The following is a 20,925-nucleotide window of genomic DNA, read 5'->3' as shown; positions in this document are numbered from 1 at the left end:
GGTTCAGCGATATCCATATTGCCCTTTATATATCTGTCTGTCAAGCCCACTGAAGCGGCCTCCACAAGTCATACTTTCAGAATGTATCTGTAGGGAATGGTGTTACTGGTACTGTTTGCAGGTTTGATGGCAAGTCGTCCAAGATTATTTGGTCTAATGTGATGCTTCTCCTATCGGGCAAGTAGAGCGGAACATTTCAATTAGTGCTCCTTAGACTAACTGGAAATTTATTCCAAGCCAAACTGTATCAATTAAACAATGGAAAGGCGCTTATTTTTACATTAATATAGATCTCTACAATTCCATTCATTAGACGAGATTTGAACTGAACGAAGAATATTGAACGAAATGTCAGAAAACCACCTCGAACCTAACTCTCTTTTATTATCAAAACCATAAACCAGACTGAGAGCGACCGGTGAAAATAAAGTTTTTAAAAAATTCCAGCCCATATCAGAAGACACAGTATGCTGTTAACATTATATATAATCAGTGCCGGTCTAGTATATGAGAAATATTAATTTAACTGTACTTACATTTTCCAATGGATAATAATGATTCCAGTCATAGAAATCTAACTTCCCAGTATCAATGGAATTTTCTTGATCAATGAGCCTGAAACAGAAAATAGCATGATATTTGATGATATTATTCAATAAATATCCCTCAATATTCCATGTTGATTATGATCTTCATCTACGAGGTCAACGAGGGCGATGATATCAACAGCTTTGGCTAAAATACACTGAAAGCACAAACTGTAAGATATTCTTAGTTTGTTCTTCTTACTTTGAACAAGGAATAACATGCCTCCTTTATTACATTCTGGAGTGTTATGATAAACTATACATAGGCAAATGTCTAAATCTACTCGGACTTGCCTGAAGATGCAGTAAAAAATAAGAAGACAAATCAATAGTTAATTCGTCCCTTAACATTCGAAAATATCAATGACTTAGCAAACATAATGCACTTATGACTTTGGATCAAGATGACTTATAGACCATCAATTCTTCTTCTTCTTCTTCTTCTCCCGCTGTTTCTCCACCCTAGTGTCACATGTCACAGGCCCAGTGTTTTACGGCCGGATACCCGCTTGACGCCAACCTCATGTGGAGGAATGTGTTCCAATATCACGTGTTTCTCTAGTGGTTGGTAGTGTGGTGTGTTTATGTGAAGACAGAAATACCCCATTACCGAGTGAAGGGAATTAACTAGACTCAGATAAAATATCCTGTCCGGCCAGGAATCGTGACTGTGACCGTTTGAAAGAAGCCCACTACACTGACCATTCAACCTAGGAGCTTGACGTACGTATCATCAATTAATTTCCCTTATTACTTGTCCATAAAAGAGAGATATAGATCTGTAACTATATTTATGAGAGAGGTATATGCTACATTTGTATTTTGTTGTGTATAGGCGACTTTAGTTATAGCTGAATAATCATAAACATTATGGTACGTGGGGAACGAATGATTACTGGGCATGGCTTGAATCTCGCATATTGCATATGGAATTCCTTAAATGCAAAGTTTCAGCGTAAAAATATCAATTGTCACGTAAGTCTAGAAACTTAATTACTTAGAAGTGTATTTGTCCACCGTTCGTGTTCACAGCTTGATTATGTCTTATCGAAGAATACGGTAGCCATGCCAGCAAATGCACGACCTTGATTGGGGAGAACTGTGACGTACTGGGACCATAGATTCTTGTTTACAGACCTTCGTACTCATGTTGAACGAAATGGGTTCACAGTGTTGTAAAAGTAGAAACGGTGAATTGAGGAGGGACGAGCTCATCGATGTGAAAGTGTCAAATGGCCTCGGCCCATCACCGAATGAGAGGACAGACGTCTTGTGCGCACAGGTATTTCGGATCGTACAAATACAGTGCTCTCATTTTATGAGCAAACTTCCGCACGATTCAGCCACCGGCCGATTTCCGCTCCCTCGAATGGATCGTGATTGCGGTGGGAAGCGTGTTGCATTACTATCGAGTAAGTCAGGCCATTTAGGGACTACAGAATGAAGTACTGCATACTGTTGCCGTTAGGCAACAAATAACATTTCACCTGTATAAATGGGTAAATACAGTAGACAGAGGTAGTTTTACGGCACACCTTCTACTGTACAGTCAATTAAACACATATCCCAGTGATGCCTTGTTTTTTTACATAACATAAGACAAAAGAGCCCTACAACCAAAGGTACTCCTTCCACCCCGTCAACATCCACACGTACCAACCACCGTTTATTTTACGTGGGCCCTCCCCATCACATTAAAACAGGCTTCAGGAGTACCTCTGGCTCAATCTCAAAGACATTACCGACCTTCGGTCGTGCAAGTTGTACCGCAGTACGTACCCATGGCCAGTAGATAGTAATGTTCGGTCTTTGAATGTTAAAAGCTTAGCGTAAAATCATGAAAAATCGTTTATATATATTCCACTATGGCAATCCACATAACGTGCGAGTGTTAAGCTATTAGCCCCAGTTAAGAATTACTGGTACATCTAATACATTGAACGCATGTTGAACATTGAAATTTTCTTCACCAAACGACAACGAAAAATAATTCATGCAGTAGAGGGTTAAATAAGCCCACGAATTGAAATATTAATAAAATTACTGTACATATAGATAGATATAATACTCACAATTTATTTCAGATACTGTTAAAAATGACCTCCTACCGCAGTAAGACATGCCACACATCGTTTCAAGAAATTATTTGCCATTTTCAGTAGTTGCACTAGGGAAATAGACTGTGTTGAACGGTATGGTCGGTAGCACCGTCCTGTAGAAAATACCCATATCCTTTCATTTTGCGTCAGTTCATTAAAAAAAACGGGCGCAAAACTGCTCTCAAATATACAGCACATCTGAACAATGTAGGCCCAACTATCCGCCGCGCTTACCGCACACAATACCCCTATCTTAATGGGAGACATTGGCGTTTCCTGTACAATATGCAGGTTCTCAGTTCTCCACGATCGTCCATAATGAGAATTTACATGTCTAGAAAGATAGAACCATGCCTCGTCAGATATGAACATTTCCAGTGTAAACACTTTCACTAAACGAATTACAGAACTTTATCTTCGCAGCGACATCTGTTTGGTGAAGTTTTCTGCTCAAACCTTATTAACTACGGTCGAAATTTCGGCAGTCCGTTCGCTTTGTGGGCCGACCCCGTGGATATGTTCGTTTCCTGCGATAGGCGAATAAGGGTTTTTCTGGGAGTTGCTTCTAACCGCACCCGATTATCCCCAAGACTGACTTCAATTGAAACATGTCTTTTCCTCTTCCTCTGTACATCACAAACTGAACCTGTTGTACACCACTTTTTTATCAACTTCGAAACGCAAGATTGTGTAGGAATGCTGGAGTCAGAATATTTAAGATCAAACCTCCGATCGCATAGCCTATTCTATAGCTATCTTTTCCAATTAAGTTCCGGCAAACAAATTCGCTCTTCAGCCGAATACTTCATTTTCCAGTCGATTACCTAACACACAATAACACACAAGCAACAGACGCACACATGTTCCGGTACAATTCTCAGAAGCAATTAACTGCTGGTATGTACGGTCGGGAGAGCAGAAGTCGGCTAGCGGTTGAACGATGCGGATGTTTGCTCGTAAAATAAGAGCCTTGTATAACAAACACCTTCTGAAGGATTCCGAAATGTCGCAAAAAACCGGTTTACTATCGCAGGGTTCATCGTAGTCTGCAGAATTGCCACTATACTTACGGCACACATTGGTTCGGCTACTCTTGACTGTACACCTCACACAAATGCAGACGTAACGATGCCTTAAACGCCGTGCATAGAAGAACGATTGTCATGACGTGTGTTATACGACGAATCCTATTTCTGTCCAAAACCTCATATTGTAATATTCATAAATATAATTAAATATTAAATAATTTCCCTAACAACATCAGTGTTATGCTCTATAAGTCATTTAAATAATATAATAATAATGCTATTGGGTTTACGTCCCACTAACTACTTTTCTTACGGTTTTTGGAGACACCGAGGTGCCGAAATTTAGTCCCGCAGGAGTTCTTTTATGTGCCAGTTAATCATAAGTCATTTAAATAGTAGAACAAAAAACATAATTATTCATACAAATCTAATTTTAAAAACTTAATACTCTTACCTTGTCCCTCTCGAATTGAAAATGAAAATTCTCAGCCTGTTTCCAGTCATTCATCTGGGTCAGGAATTGAATGAATGAAGCCCCCATCTAGCGACGAGGATAGGAAATGTGCCATCAGCCGAAACCTGTCGCACTCCTCTGGGGGCAATGATTGCTGAAATGACAGGGAAAACCGGAGTACCCGGAGAAAAACCTGTCCCGCCTCCGCTTCGTCCAGTACAAAACTCACATGAAGTGACCGGGATTTAAACCACGGAACCCAGCGGTGAGAGGCCGGCGCGCTGCCGCCTGAGCAACGGAGTCGTCCCTCTCGAATTACCTTGGAATAATTAACTGATCTCTTTGAAAACCGTAAAAGTAATTAGTGGCACGCAAACCAACAACACTACAATTAACTGATTGCTTATAACTTATTTGACCTCATCAATCTTCATTTCAACCCTGGTATTTATTTTTACAAGTTGCTTTACGTCGCATCGACACAGATAGGCGACGATGGGATAGGGAAGGCCTAGGAGTGGGAAGGAAGCGGCCGTGGCCTGAATTACGGTACAGTCCCAGCATTTTCCTGGTGTGAAAATGGGAAACCACTGAAGTGTATCTTCAGGGCTGCCGACAGTGATGTTCGAATCCACTATCTCTCGGATGCAAGCTCACAGCTGTGCACCCTAACCGTACGGCCAACTCGTCCGGTCAACCCTGGTCTAAGTCCTTATTAACCTGCGTTCATAAAAAGTATGTTCATACCTTCTAATCAAATGTATAAAATAAATTGATCATAAAATACTTGATTAATTATACATATCTTAAAAGTCATAAAATGTATGATAGCCGAGTGACATCCTCGCTGGCTTCTCACGAAGGTGGCCATGGTTCAAATCCCGGACAATTCACGTGGGATTTATGAAATGGAAAGTTACGTACGAGTGTTTTGGATTCCAGTAGCTATGATCACGATATCTATATTCACGTAAAAATACAAGCTTCCTAGTTCCCGTTTTAAAAGACATAAAATTATAAGATACAGCAAATACCGGTACATCATATCCAAATCAACCACCTAAAAACCTACTATAATAGAAAGTAAATCTCGTTCTGTTTGAGGAGGAAATAAAATCCAAAGAAGTATACAATCACCTAAAATTTCCTTTCAATATAAGTCAACCCTCATCATTTAATGAATAGAATGAGGATGAGCGGATATCCTCAGGCATTGAATAATGAATTAATCGTAAAACATAGTACACAGTTTGGTCTGTAGGAAAGAAATACAATATAAGATTAACCAACAATTTAAAAAATGTAATCCTTAGATTACAACCCAGGCAAACAAGGGAAGGCATCCTACACAATGTAAGATTAGACAGTGACAGACTGGGCGAGTGCTATATTATGAATCACTATGTTGGTTTAATAAATAATAATGTTATTTGTTTTACGTCCCACTAACTACTTTTTAAGGTCTTCGGAGACGCCGAGGTGCAGGAATTTAGTTCCGCAGGAGTTCTTTTACGTGCCAGTAAATCTACCGACACGGGGCTGTCGTATTTGAGCATCTTCAAATACCACCGGACTGATCCAGGATCGAACCTGCCAAGTTGGGGTTAGAAGGCCAGCTCCTTAACCGTCTGAGCCACTCAGCCCGTCTATGTTGGTTTAAAAGCCGGGGTAACGTTGATTTCTATCCCGCTGTCATCAATTACATGTTGGTACGCCGAAGAGCCATAAGTACGACATATAGGAATGCACTCTTCTTAATTGTAATATTAACAATGTATTCTTGGCAAGTAACCTGTCTAGTGTCTATTCCCGTCAACCACTCTTCAGTGTATTATAGATCCTTCGTTGTGGCAGGGTCACGACTTTGGAATTCACTCCCAGCTGCTGTCAGGAACTCAAACTCAATACCAAAATTTAAGACGGCATGTTGAGATTACATGTTGAATACCGCTGATTGTTTCGTGTGTATCGTGACGTGTGATAGGTTGTGTGATTGTGGTTATTATTACTACTTTTAATAATAATAATAATAATAATATTAACATTATCATTATAGTGTAAATGTACTTATTATTATTATTATTATTATTATTATTATTATTATTATTATTATTATTATTATTATTATAGTGTAAGTGTACATAATATTTAGCTTCTTACTCATGTACATAGATCACTTTTCATGGACGTACTTATATTTCCATTTACTCTGCTACGTATTGTGTTCTCTTTATGCATTGCTTATATTTTTCAGTTTGTATCTTACTTTTTCATTATGACTTTGTCTCTTTCTTTTTACCTTTACGCTCCGGATTTCTTTTCTTTTATTTTATTTGTCGAACTTTGCTTTCTTTCTTCATTATATGTTATCCAAATCTGTAATTTTAGCTTATCGTTGTTTTTAGAATAGACTAGTTCATTTTTTATATATTTGTATTACCTGTAAATTATGTGGTTAAGTGTGTGAGAGGGCCACGAGCCCTAACTTCACCACTGCTAAATAAATAAATAAATAAATAAATAAATAAATAAATAAATAAATAAATAAATAAATAAATAAATAAATAAATAAATAATATTAGACATAAATAAGACTTCACATCCTGTTATTGTTTATATGCCAATATTTCTTACTTTTGCACGTCCTCGATGATCTCCTGACTTGTGATGTTCATGGAATCCGCTAACTCTCGAAACGCTGGCAGCATACTTGGTGGGACCATGACATCCACAGGAGTATTTATAGTCTCTGGATCATTCCAAAATGAAAGCTGAAACAAATGCAATTATGTGTAAACATTTCACACACAGGATGTTTCGAAACACGTGGGAAGTAATCGGGGGTGGATGGTACACCAAAAGCAACATAAAACTCCTTAAGAACATATTCCTTACTGTCGATCGTCTACAAGTTAGGCCTATTTCGGTTATTAGCTGGAATGGTGATAGTTCGTATTAGGATTAAGTTTCAAGTCAGGCATGCCGTTACGGGCATTGCAGTTCTTCGCCAGAGTGTGGAACAAGGTTGCCATGGAATACGTTCAATGCCTGCAGTGTTCGAATGTGTCCGACAATCAATGAGGTGGCGTGTTCAGGTTTGCATTCAGGCGAATATTGGATATTTTGAGCACTTCATGTGTTAGAATGCTATATACCTACTGGAACACCAACATGGTGACAGATACTCGACATGGGATGTGCCAGGTAGGGCTATTAGGTCTACCAGTGATGGGGAAATTACAAGAAACAGTCATCAGGCTGAATTACAGTTATCTGAGAAATATTTTACTATTACAAATTACTTTTCAGCAAGTAATCAGGAAAATTACAAGTACCAATGAGCACTGAAATCCCCAATCGGTCAGGAATCGAACTAGGGTCCTCTAAATCAATCAATCAATCAATCAATCAATCAATCAATCAATCAATCAATCAATCAATCAATCAATCAATCAATCAATCAATCAATGAACTGCATTTACGGCTGTTGCCCAGTTGACAGATTCCCTATGAACTGTTTACCTAGCCTTTTTCTTAAATATTTTCAGAGAAGTTGGGAAATTTTTTCGAATATTTCCCTTGGTAAATTATTCCAATCCCTTATTTCTCACCCTGCAAATTAATATTTTCCCCAATTTGTCCTCTTCAATTCCAAATATATCTTCATATCGTGAACATTCCTATTTTTAAGCCCGGCTCCGTGGCTAAATGGTTAGCATGCTGGCCACTGATCTGTATAGAGATCAGTGGTGCTGGCCTTTGGTCACAGGTGCCCCGGGTTCGATTCCCTGCAGGGTCGGGAATTTTAACCATCATTGGTTAATGTCGCTGGCACGGGGTCTGGGTGTATGTGTTGTCTTCATCATCATTTCATCCTCATCACGACGCGCAGATCGCCTATGGGAGTCAAATCAAAAGACTTGCACTTGGCGAGCCGAACATGTCCTCGGACACTCCCGGCAATAAAAGCCATACGCCATTTCATTTTTTCCTATTTTTAAAAGCTGCATTCAATTGCATTATTCTACTAATGTCATTCAACGTCATCTCTCCACTGATAGCTCGGAATATACCGCTTAGTCGAGCTCCCAAGCTCCTTCTTCTTCTTCTCCTTTCGGAAGAGATGTTGGCCATACTGAGGGATTATGGGATTGAGGCTGGGATATTATAAGCGACCGAAGGCATTTATGTTGACAATCGGGCAGCGGTGAGAACTGATTGTAGAATGATTCTTGGTTCAAAGTAATTTCAGCTGATTTTAAGGCGGCAATTTAAAAACTGTTATCCTCATATTTAAACCAACAATTGAACCAAACTGAAATCTGTCATCCTTACTGCTCAGAATGTCCGACTCGTTGGATGAATGGTCAGCGTACTGGCCTTCGGTTCAGAGGGTCCCGGGTTCGATTCCCGGCCGGGTCGGGGATTTTAACCTTCATTGGTTAATTCCAATGGCCCGGGGGCTGGGTGTTTGTGCTGTCCCCAACATCCCTGCAACTCACACACCACACATAACACTATCCTCCACCACAATAACACGCAGTTACCTACACATGGCAGATGCCGCCCACCCTCATCGGAGGGTCTGCCTTACAAGGGCTGCACTCGGCTAGAAATAGCCACACGAAATTATTATGCTGCTCAGAATTTACATGGAATACTTACTGAAAGGTAAAAATTGGGAGGGAGAGATTCAGTTGGGTGGAAATATTATAAGCAGTTTAGTCTATGCAAACGACTTGGTTTAATGCCAGACTGTGCTGAAAGCTTGCAATCTAATATCTTGGACCGAATAGAGGTGCAGTGAGTGTTTTCAAGACTGAAGTGACGTCAGTTGGGAAGAAACATGAGAGAATTGAATGTTAGGTAGGAAATACATGTATATTCTTCTAGGACGGTAAGTGAGATCGAGTGAAAAATGAGCCCGCAGTTGTGGTCGACGGTATGCCGTAAAAAATAATTGAATTGTTGGACAAAACTGTCTTTACATAAGTCCGTTTTCAGACCGACTTTGTTTGTCCACTTTTAGTGGACATCATAGTTATCATTAAAAGGCAAGGCCTTGTCGCTACAACCATGTCTGGCGGCCCACTGCCAGATTCTTCATATCGTCGTAAGAGTCACAACGGAGTTCATAGATGGTGTTCTTAATATAGGATTTTCTTTGTCGTCCCCGTGTTCTCTTCCCCATAAATTTATCCTCAAAAATTAACTGGAGAAGTGACTCGTGCATGAGTGTATAACCAATGAACTTCGTTTTCCATTTCTTGATCATGCTCAGTAGACATTGCTTTAATTCAATATTTTTTTTTAACGAATCATTTTACTTTCCGTCCCTACAGCATATTCCGGACATTATTCTCCAGAACCACATTCTCTTGGCTTCCAGTCTTGCTTCATCCAGTTTTCCTACAGTCCAGGTTTCACATCTGTATGTCAGCACACTCCAAAACAATGGTCTTGAGGAACGAGTTTCTAGTCTCCAAACTGATATTTTTATTTAGTAACAAGGAATATAGCCGCCTCTGTGGTGTAGTGGTTAGCGTGATTAGCTGCCACCCCCGGAGGTCCGGGTTCGATTCCCGGCTCTGCCACGAAATTTGAAAAGTGGTACGAGGGCTGGAACGGGGTCCACTCAGCCTCGGGAGGTCAACTGAGTAGAGGTGGGTTCGATTCCCACCTCAGCCATCCTCGAAGTGGTTTTCCGTGGTTTCCCACTTCACCTCCAGGCGAATACCGGGATGGTACCTAACTTAAGGCCACGGCCGCTTCCTTCCCTCATCCTTGCCTATCCCTTCCAATCTTCCCATCCCCCTACTAGGCCCCTGTTCACCATAGCAGGTGAGGCCGCCTGGGCGAGGTACTGGTCATACTCCCCAGTTGTATCCCCCGACCAAGAGTCTGAAGCTCCAGGACACTTGAGGCGGTAGAGGTGGGATCCCTCGCTGAGTCCGAGGGAAAAGCCGAACCTGGAGGGTAAACAGATGATGATGATGAACAAGGAATATTATAATACATTGAAAGAGACAGACATGAAAACTGAGAGAATGATTGATGTTACGAACAGGTGGAGAAATGGCTGGAGGGTACTCGCAATGAGGAGATAAAGATTTAGTTTGCAATGAAGCTGATGAATAGAGCTGTACCTATGAACCGGCTTGTGTTGTGGTGTAATGTCAAGTGAATGGAGGAGAATAGGTTACCTAGAGAAAAAATCGAGGGTGAGAGAATCAGAAAAAGATCAAAGCAACGATGATTAGACTCAGTTTAGCGAACGAGTTGTCCACGCGATGCGGGTCGCGTAGCAGTGAGCTCGCATTCGGGAGATGATGGTTTCCAATTCCACCGCCGGTAGCGCCGAAGTTGGTTTTCCGTGATTTCTCATTTTCACACGAGGCAAATGCTGGTGCTGTACCTTAATTAACGGCACGGTCGCTACTTTCCCAACCCTGGTCCTTTCCCATTTTTGTGTCGAGGAAATGAAATGAAATGTCGTATGGCTTTTAGTGCCGGGATATCCCAGGACGGGTTCGACTCGCCAGGTGCAGGTCTTTCTATTTGACTCCCGTAGGCGACCTGCGCGTCGTGATGAGGATGAAATGATGATGAAGACGACACATATACCCAGCCCCCGTGCCATTGGAATTAACCAATTAAGGTTAAAATCCCCGACCCGGCCGGGAATCGAACCCGGGACCCTCTGAACCGAAGGCCAGTACGCTGACCGTTCAGCCAACGAGTCGGACTTTGTGTCGATGAAAACCTTTGATGTATTAGTGAGAGTTCAAACCAATAGCAAATGGAATATAGACTCAGTGACGTACAACTAAACGAGACTACGGAGTAAGTTGCAAACAGTCCGGCCCCACGGTGTAGGGGACAACGCGTCCGCCTGTCACCCGGCGCAACCCGAGTTCGATTCTCGGCTGGGTCAGGGATTTTTAATTGTCAATGATTAATATCCCTGGCCTGGGGACTGGATGTTTGTGTCGTCCTTAATGTTCCTTTCCTCACATTCAACACTTTCCACTTCCGCCATTTCCAAATGCACGCAGGTTCACAGCATATGGTGCAAAGTAGGGGCAAAAGATCTTCTTAGGTTGCAAACAAGGGATTGAGGAAGCGCCAATGCCAATTCATGGAGGCCTGCTGGCAGGTACGGTTACGGCTCGGTCTGGTATTATTTCTAGGTGCTATATAGACTAAACTCGTGTCAATAACTTATACTGGGCAACAAACTTTTACATTTTGTTTATGATTCAGTTCTCCGTTTGTGAAACTGGTTCCTTCTGCCCAAATATGAAGAAAGATCAGCTTGGTCCTAATTTACTTTTGCAGTCAGGACATTGATATTTTATGCTTTTATTCCCCCCCCCCCCCCTCCCGTCTCCGGGTTTTTAACCCGAGGTTTGCTTCGGACGATGAACAAAAGTTATATCCAGCCTACGAGACCCATAGGAGTTCCCCTACACTAGAAAAGGCTTTGTAGAACCATCGCTGAGGGGAAAATAAAATTTTATAACCTTATTTCTTTAAGAAAAACTTTTTTAATTTATGTACGTTTTCTGCGAAACAAACAGTAGCGGCTGGCTCTAAAGGGGAGAGGGTCAAGTGCCTATCCTGCTAAGAAACTATTATTGTATGGTTTTAAAAGTACTAACACTATGAATGACAATGCATTCAGTTTTAGTATTAGCCGCAGCAAGCAGCTAGTGGGACAATGTTTTCATCTGACTCGTGATTCGCTTCCTCTAGCTTGCTGGCCGGTCACGCTGAGTCTTTGCCCTGCTCTGCAAATTTTATTGGGTAAGTTTGGTTCGCACATGCGTAGAACCTACTACAGTGGAACCTCGATATCTCGAATCACCTCGGGAGCTAAATTTTATTTCGAGTTATCGAAATTTCGAAATATAGAGAATACTGCCTACTACAGTGGAAACTCGATATCTCGAATCACCTCGGGAGCTAAATTTTATTTCGAGTTATCGAAATTTCGAGATATAGACAATACTGCCTACTACAGTGGAACCTCGATATCTCGAATCACCTCGGGAGCTAAATTTTATTTCGAGTTATCGAAATTTCGAGATATAGAGAATACTGCCTACTACAGTGGAAACTCGATATCTCGAATCACCTCTGGAGATAATTTTTATTTCGAGTTATCGAAATTTCGAGATATAGAGAATACGGCCTACTACAGTGGAACCGCGATATCTCGAATCACCTCTGGAGATAAATTTTATTTCGAGTTATCCAAATTTCGAGATATAGAGAATACTGCCTACTACAGTGGAAACTCGATATCTCGAATCACCCCTGGAGATAATTTTTATTTCGAGTTATCGAAATTTCGAGATATAGAGAATACGGCCTACTACAGTGGAACCTCGATATCTCGAATCACCTCTGGAGATAAATTTTATTTCGAGTTATCGAAATTTCGAGATATAGAGAATACGGCCTACTACAGTGGAACCTCGATATCTCGAATCACCTCTGGAGATAAATTTTATTTCGAGTTATCGAAATTTCGAGATATAGAGAATACGGCCTACTACAGTGGAAACTCGATATCTCGAATCACCTCTGGAGATAATTTTTATTTCGAGTTATCGAAATTTCGAGATATAGAGAATACGGCCTACTACAGTGGAACCTCGATATCTCGAATCACCTCTGGAGATAAATTTTATTTCGAGTTATCGAAATTTCGAGATATAGAGAATACTGCCTACTACAGTGGAAACTCGATATCTCGAATCACCTCTGGAGATAAATTTTACTTCGAGTTATCGAAATTTCGAGGTATAGAGAATACTGCCTACTACAGTGGAAACTCGATATCTCGAATCACCTCGGGAGCTAAATTTTATTTCGAGTTATCGAAATTTCGAGATATAAAGAATACCGGTTTTGAGCAGATATATGGCGCATAATTGAATCATATGTATCTACGAGCTTATACTGAATACAACATTTTTACAGTATTTAAAACTATACTAGCAAATTCGTATTTTACGACATCACTTTTTAGAAGATGGAATACAGTACATACAGTAGTGAAACAAGAAACATTCCTCCGTTAACACCTTTGAAAAAGTCCGTTTTTCTCTTCTGGTTTTACAGTTCACCTTATTTTATTCCACGGACTCCTCAACAACATTTATTGCTGTGAGAAACACTGTCATTTATATGCGACTGACTCTGTATGTACAGTAGGTTCGAAACCATGTAGTCAAGATTCGTAAATGGAGCTTGTTATCCACGACTTCCGGAGTTGCTTTCGTACGGTACGTGACCGGTAATGAATTCACACCCGAAAAACAACGAGGTTTCGCCGATTTTCCGATCATTAGAAGTTTGTTTTTCGATTCCCGTCATATTAGCTCCCAGCTTCACTGTTACCCCTTTCTTTACTTGTTAACTGTTCCTCACAAACTACAAAAGCTGCATTGCACAGTCAATGTTGTATAAAATTCTAGTTACACAGTATTTTTTGCTTCAAGGAAGGAAACGTTTGCTTCGAGAAATCGAGAAATTTGTGTAACCGAATTTCGAGTAATAGAGAAATAAATACACGTGAAGAATAGGACAAACGGGCAGGAAATTAAAGTTAGTGCGAGATACTGAAAAATCGGGTAACGGAGTTTCGAGATATCAAGGTTAGACTGTACTTCTCAACACGTGCAGAGTGGGAGATTTGGCAACTGATGAAGTTAGTCCCTGCTAACGGAAATACACGAAGGATTATCGTGCCGAGTCCAATATGTGTTTAAAATGCGAGAGTTGCAAATTTGTCGTCTGAGAAACGTATTATGCTGGCTAATTAAATTAGTCAATATCCTGTTACATAATATTTAGTGTGGTGTAGTGAAAATTAAATATGTCGTATACAGTGTGCGGATACAGCAGATGATTTAAATGCGAGAACAAGTGAGGCAAAATAAAGGACGCGAATATAGGCGTAAATCTCAGCAAGAGGTGTATAGAGAACACGGATGCTTGTATGGCTGGGAGTCAAATAATGAGTTTTTCTGTTTTGCATACATGTTATTCGAACTTGACTTGGACGAAAGCTGGAGTAACAGATCACATACACTTGAAAGAAAAAATGAAAATCACAAAAGATCCTTCTAACATATTAATTCATCTATGGAATATAGTATGGTGACTAAACTGGATTCTGCTTATCAGTAGTCGATTAACTGACATAACGATTAGGTTAAGAAAACGAGAGTATGCATTTGTTTACTTTAGTAAGAATAATAATGTGAACAGTACTTCTGAGGACTCGCATTCCCATACCCGAACCTTCGGCTCTCAGTTAAAAGTCTGACAACTTAACATCGAAGGAATCAGTAAGGCAAAAGTGAATAATTATCCAAAATCCTTCTAGTTCACTCCGTGGATGTAGCTGTGCTTCAGGAAACTCATACAGAAGATGACCTTCAGCTGAACTGTAGGGGTAAAATTCCTGGATACCAATTAGCAACAGTAATAAATCATCCTAAATATGTCATTGTCACTTTGGTCTGGAAAGATATAGTGAACTATGATGAAAGTTACTTGAAAATCTTGTAAATTAAACTTTAATCTCCTCATCTATACAAGTGCAGAATGTTACAGCCAATTGGCCAGATCCCATCATGCTGGTACCTACAGAAAATAACATAATCATTGGAGACTTCAACAGCCACCACAGTTTATGGGGATACGATGAGTGTGATGAGAATGGTGACAGACTGCTTGAATGGATGGACAAGAGAGACCTTAAGCTAGTCTACGATGCAAAGGACATAGGGACATTCCACTCTGGCCGTTGGAATAATGACTATTTACCCGATCTCTGTTTCGTTTCTTCCAATCCCATGGCAACTTCCCCAGTATACAGGCAGGCACTGAAAAATTTCCCTCGTAGTCAACATAGACCCATAATTTGCAAAATTGTCCTGCAGATACCTGTCATTAGGCCTATACTTAAACCTCGCTGGAACTTTCAAAACGCTGATTGGAATGCTTATGCATTGCACACGATGCCAATATTAGATGGATAGCTCCAACTTCAGAAAATTACGGTAGGTTTGTTGGTCTAATAAAATGTTCGGAGGATTATATTCCAGGTTGGAATGAGGAAACCAGTCGCTTGTCCGCTGAATATGAGGAAGAATGTAGTCAAGAGAAAGCAATCGAACTCCTGAAATCCCTAGATAATGCTAGAAGGGAGAAGTGGGTAACAACTTTAAGGGATCTTAACTTCACACATTCCAGCAGAAAAGCATGGTCTCTCATCCGCAAGCTCGATCCAACTTCCACACCGTCAAGAAATCACTCCTCAATTAATGTGGAAAGCATAGATAATCACCTCGTCTCAACATCGCGGATTTCACGTCATAAGAAATTCACCAAGCAGGTTAAATCGGAACTAAGATAGAAAAAAACAAAACACCCAGCCAAATGACCAGTATTCTATACAAGTCCATTTTCTTCAGAAAAGGTACAAAAAGTTTCGGCAGACTCAGGAATGGTAAAGCTGCAGGACTTGATGGCGTATACCAAGAACTTATAAAGAACTGTGATCCAGCAACCAAACGTTGGCTTGCTTCTTTTTCCAGTGGTGTTCTGCAATTGGGCCGCTTGCCTTCAAAACAGCTAAAATGATCGCTATTTGAAGCTAGGCAAGGATCTCAAATAACCTCAAAGCTATAGATCCATAGCTCTACGAAGTGTTATATACCGTATAAGCTTCTAGAAAAACTGATCCTCAATAGAATATCTCCTGCAATTGAACACCTTATTCCACTTGAGAAAGCCTGTTTCTGGCATGGTCGAGACTGCGGTGAGCAGTTGCTTGCTTTGACTTCCTTCCTTGAAACAGGATTCGAGAGGAAAATAAAAATCTCTCTTTGTTCCTTGATCTCACAGCTGCTTATGACACCGTTTGGAAAGAAGGCCTCCTCCTGAAACTCATCGGGGCTATACCATGTCTTAAAATTTCCACCCTGATAAAAATTATACTCAGTAACAGATTTTTCCAAATTAAAACAGAACATACCCGCAGCAGATTCCATAAACTTAATAATGGATTATCACAGGGATCAGTCTTGCTTCCCGTTCTCTTCATCATATACATCCATGATCTCCCAGAAACCGTATCCCGCAAGTTCATCTGTGCAGGTGATATCAACCTCACCATACAAGGAACAGACTTCAATAAGGCAGAATACATTCTATCCCAAACCTTGACAAATGGGTGATTATTTCTAAAAATGGCGCCTGAAACCTAGTCCACTAAAGACAGATGTAGCTACTTTCCATCTAAACAACAGGCTGGCAAACTATCAACCTACGATCAGGTTCGGAAACCATACACTGCAGTGTAATACAACCCAACATATCTGGGTGTAAATTTAGACAGGTCCTTAACCTATCAATGCCATCTTGAGAAACTGGATGCTAAGTTTAAAAGCCGTAACAACTTGCTGGATAGACTAGCTGGTACTTCATGGGGCGCAGAAGCGCGCACACTACGAACAACTGCTCCAGAAATAGTATATTCACCAGCTGAATATTGCTCCTCTGTATGGCTCAATAGCTCCCACACCAGTCTGGTTGATGTCCAACTACACCACACAATGAGAATTATATCCTGCGCTCTACCCCTATTCAACGGTTACGTTACTCAGCAACATTCAGCCTCCTAACATCAGACGGCAAAGCGCCCTTGTTAGACTGTGGACCATGATAGCGAAGAACAGTTACCTCCCAATACATCAGGATACAGATGAAAATGCAGTAATGAGACTCAAATCACGGAAACCTGCATGGAAGACGGCAAAGGAATTAGTTAATTCACATTTCAAGCCTGATGAAATATGGAAACACGAATGGTCTCAATCACACCCTCACGGAAATATCAACATCAGGAATCCAACTACAAAATTGCCTGGGTTCAATCTTCCTCGCTCCACCTGGACCACACTCAACAGGATACGCTGCAGAGCCGGAAGAAGTGCTTCTGCTCTGAATCAGTGGGGGTGGAAAGACACTCCAGCTTGTAACTGTGGTGCTGAAGTGCAAACCGTCCTGCACATTCTGAAGGATTGCCCTCTACGAACGTTTGCTGGTTCCGTCGAGGACATTCATCGAGTGACCCCTGAGGCACTCTTTTGGCTGGAAGGGCTTGACATTCATCTCTATGAGACTGAAGGACCCCCGCATGGACTTTTAAAAGTGGAGTTTGTATACATATACATTTTATGTATATAGAGTCAAATTTTTGTGCCTGTTGAGAACTTGTACATAGTCGATTGCCAACTCTAGCATCATACGCTAAATAATAAATAAGAATGGAAATGTGTGAAAAAGTAGTGCCCCTCCTCCATTCCCCCCTCCCCCGCTCAGCAGCCACTACTGGAAACAAAGTCAAACTTCAAATTCAAATGGATGGGTAAAATACGTTTCAGTTAACAAATACCAATATATTCTCTCTAGGGAATATTGGCACTTTCAAATAGTGGACCAGACTAGCCTTTCTCATTAAAATACGAAGTTATAGTTTTTATTTTTAGAACTCTTATTGCACAAGTGTTTAAAGCAACATATTTGACAACTGTTAGTAAAATTGACATAAAAATAAGGTTGGATTAAAAACAGAGAACAAAAAAATAAGAGAACATCATTTGGAAGATATTAAACGCCGCTATGACTGTAACAGCAAACAGATTTACGTGGCTTCGATTTTCTTTTGTATTCCAGTTGACTTCGCAAGGAAGTTCCCAAATGTAATCTGCCATCATACTCTTCGATAACTGTCTTCTTTCTTTCAAAAGTAATAAATATTTATTTTTCGCTCCACGACGGTTCTACCATGACTTCTCTAGCGTAGTGGGACTCCGTCGGACCTCCTAGCCTAGAGAGTAGCTTTGTTGGTCGTCCTGAGCAAACTTTGTGTATAAAAATGTAAAATGCATAAAAGATTTAAAATTAATGCCCTGACCGCAAAAGCAAATCTTGACCGTTAAACCGTTGATTTCATTCATTTTAGGATAAAAGGAACCAGTGATATGTAGGAATAACTGAGTCACATAAATCACATAAATCAACACGTGAGGGAACACGTGTGGGACAACATTCAGGTGTCTGCAAAAACAATAAAGATACGTACAGCAACGTGATGACGGAAGTTTCATGTATCGCATTCCCTGGCGTTCCTCGATATTACGCTGATGCACATGTTTGTGACATGAGGTAGGTGAAATATGCAATCAAATACCATTTTCAAGTGATACCTTAAGGGAATTACAATACCTATTGTTCGTTTCTACAAAGAGCATTTTCTTATTGTTCTTAATGGTGATAAGTATAAGCGAGATGTAAGTGACGTTAGTTTAACGTCAATAAGATGTTCTAAGAGATTATAACATTACTCACCCCATGGGATTCCCCTGCGAGATTTTGAAGTAGGAGAAGCTGAGTATCATCAATGGGAAGCGTACGGAAAACTTTGTAATTGCGGAAGTTTAACTTTTTCGTACCTCCTTCCGCAGTTAGGAATGTGAGCAACACCAGATACAGAAGCATCGTTGAATCTGAAACGACAATCATCTTAAGTATCATGTTTGTATTGAACAAGTTTCTTTTTTCCATCAATGTACATAATATATAACACTTTTCTCTAAGGATAATATAAATGACTTACTTTTAACAATAAAGGAAAATGGAAAAAGAACAGATAAGGAAATCATTGATGAAGACATATTAGCACGTGACGCCATTAGAGGGAAAGCTCCTGAAAATGTCAAAAGCACAGTACAGAGGAGGAATGAGGAATCGAGTTCTGACCTTCGAATACCTGAGGCATATCAGCAGATACGAAACTGTGGCGGAAGAGTAGTCTGTAGTTTCCAGCGCTGTAATGTGTTCTGAAGCTGTGCAGATCGTTGTTGGCATACCATCACGGCGAAAGTCTGCGCCGTTTGCGCGGTTAATGGTATTAATTGACCCCGTATAATGGTCTCCATGAGGCCGGAAGATCATACCAGAGCAATGAATAACACATTGGACGAGAGTTCTCAACAGTGCTTTGTTGGCCAGAGGAAGGTGCAGAACCCGTACATCTGATTCAGAACAGAAGAACATATGAAGAATGGCAAGACCGTCGTGTCACGTTTTATGAGTGGACATAGGTAACCCCACAGCGACTACAGCGTTGATTACAGATAATGTTGCAGTCGCGAAGTTGGCTAAAATCATCCACAAAATTTGCTTGAAGCCTCCTCACGATTGCTGGTTCCTCTCACGCCCCATCATCGCGTGTTCTACCTCCAGTGGTGTCGAGAAAGGAGAACCTGGAGGGAAGAATAGTTATGTACCACGATGTTCAGTGACGAGAGTAGAATCCGCGTCTATAGTAATGATGGTTTTTTCGATCTGACGGGAGGCAAATTCTGCAGTGTTTACGGCAGCTACACTCAGAATCCAAGCGTGGAATCCTGACGTTAGTATATATAGCCTACAATGACCATTCACCTCTGGCGTTTATGCACGGAACGTTGCAATATGGGTACATTCAAAACATCGTCCAGCCTCATCTTCATGCTATTTCTGCGACAAAAGAAAGGTGAGCTAAATAAAAAGGAGCATCCTTTCCAGCATACCGCTCTTGTTACCCACCGAACTGTCCTAGGTCTTTGTGAAACTCCATGATCAGTACGATCACCATCAGGTCAATCACTCCCTCACACTAAGCACATGTGCTGCTAGACTGCAGGTAATAAGGCGCTGTTTTCGATGTAGGTGACAACACTTGCCCAGCTATGCTACCAGATGGAATGCGCACGAACTCCATGCCTTTGGGTGTTATTCGTCCCCAATAAAAATGTTTTAGCTCGAGACTTGCAGCGTGTCTTGCAGATTGTTAAGGGTACAGGGAGTACTGTAATGGGTATTCGACATATCCCGTATATTTAAAACATGTGGGTATGATCGCGTGCGAATGATTGTTTGAAGTACAAATTTCCATCTCCCGGGACAAAGGATTCATGTTGTTCTCTCTTATATCCCCTTAGTGTGGTCTATATGCCTATATCATAAGCTTTGTTTGACATAAGTTGACACCTATCTTCTTTGCTTCTAAGAGACCTATCAAAATTATAGATTCTCTGTTGAGCTTAGGCCTTGGATCGAATTTTATGCCATATTAATTTAATATTCTCCTCTGAGAAGGGTGTCCAAATCCAGTGCAGCTTGTTTCAGAAGTACCTTACATCCTTGCTAATTTGCAATTTATTCGACTTCCTCCTCCAGCCGTTTGTTAACATTAATCTCTTCATTGTCGGAACTTAAGAATTGAGCAAAGATTTTCAGCATTTGTAATCTTAGAATTAAGTGTGAAAGAGTAGTCAACTCCACGCCCACCCGCCATCGCTCCCGATAATTAACTGCCTGTTAACATCCATAGAAAGCGAGTGAACCGACTGAGTGTTTGTCGAGTGTAGTTGGTCTTTTATATGAACTTTTCGGCTAATGGGTAGAAAATCGAACTTTAGCCCATCCAAGTGCATCAGGCAAATATTTTACATCTTGGCTTGAGAGAGCACGAGGAAGTGAAACTCAAATACATTTCAAAATGAAACACGAAGTGATCTTAGGCTTGAAAGAGTTTGATTTATTTGGTAAGGAATTTAGCTAATTACACTGAAGCGAAACAAAGGACTCCCTGAGAATAGCATAATACAGAAACAAGCTAGAGAACG

The 20,925-nt window shown here is 40.7% G+C and overlaps 1 protein-coding gene across 1 annotated transcript in view; it reads right to left on the bottom strand.

Moving 5' to 3' along the window:
- The window catches only part of LOC136863485 (zinc carboxypeptidase-like), a 60,648-nt gene that overhangs the window by 30,124 nt on the left and 9,599 nt on the right, over positions 1-20,925 (bottom strand). The window contains exons 3-4 of the mRNA XM_068225960.1: positions 6,803-6,939; positions 537-615 (exon numbers count right to left, since the gene is read on the bottom strand). Of these exons, the coding sequence (XP_068082061.1) occupies positions 537-615; positions 6,803-6,939 (216 nt within the window). The remainder of the gene's footprint in view (positions 1-536; positions 616-6,802; positions 6,940-20,925) is intronic.

The sequence above is a fragment of the Anabrus simplex genome, chromosome 2, assembly GCF_040414725.1.
Source record: "Anabrus simplex isolate iqAnaSimp1 chromosome 2, ASM4041472v1, whole genome shotgun sequence".
In the NCBI taxonomy this organism is placed as follows: Eukaryota; Metazoa; Arthropoda; class Insecta; order Orthoptera; family Tettigoniidae; genus Anabrus; species Anabrus simplex.
This window is presented reverse-complemented; position numbering and strand designations above follow the sequence as displayed.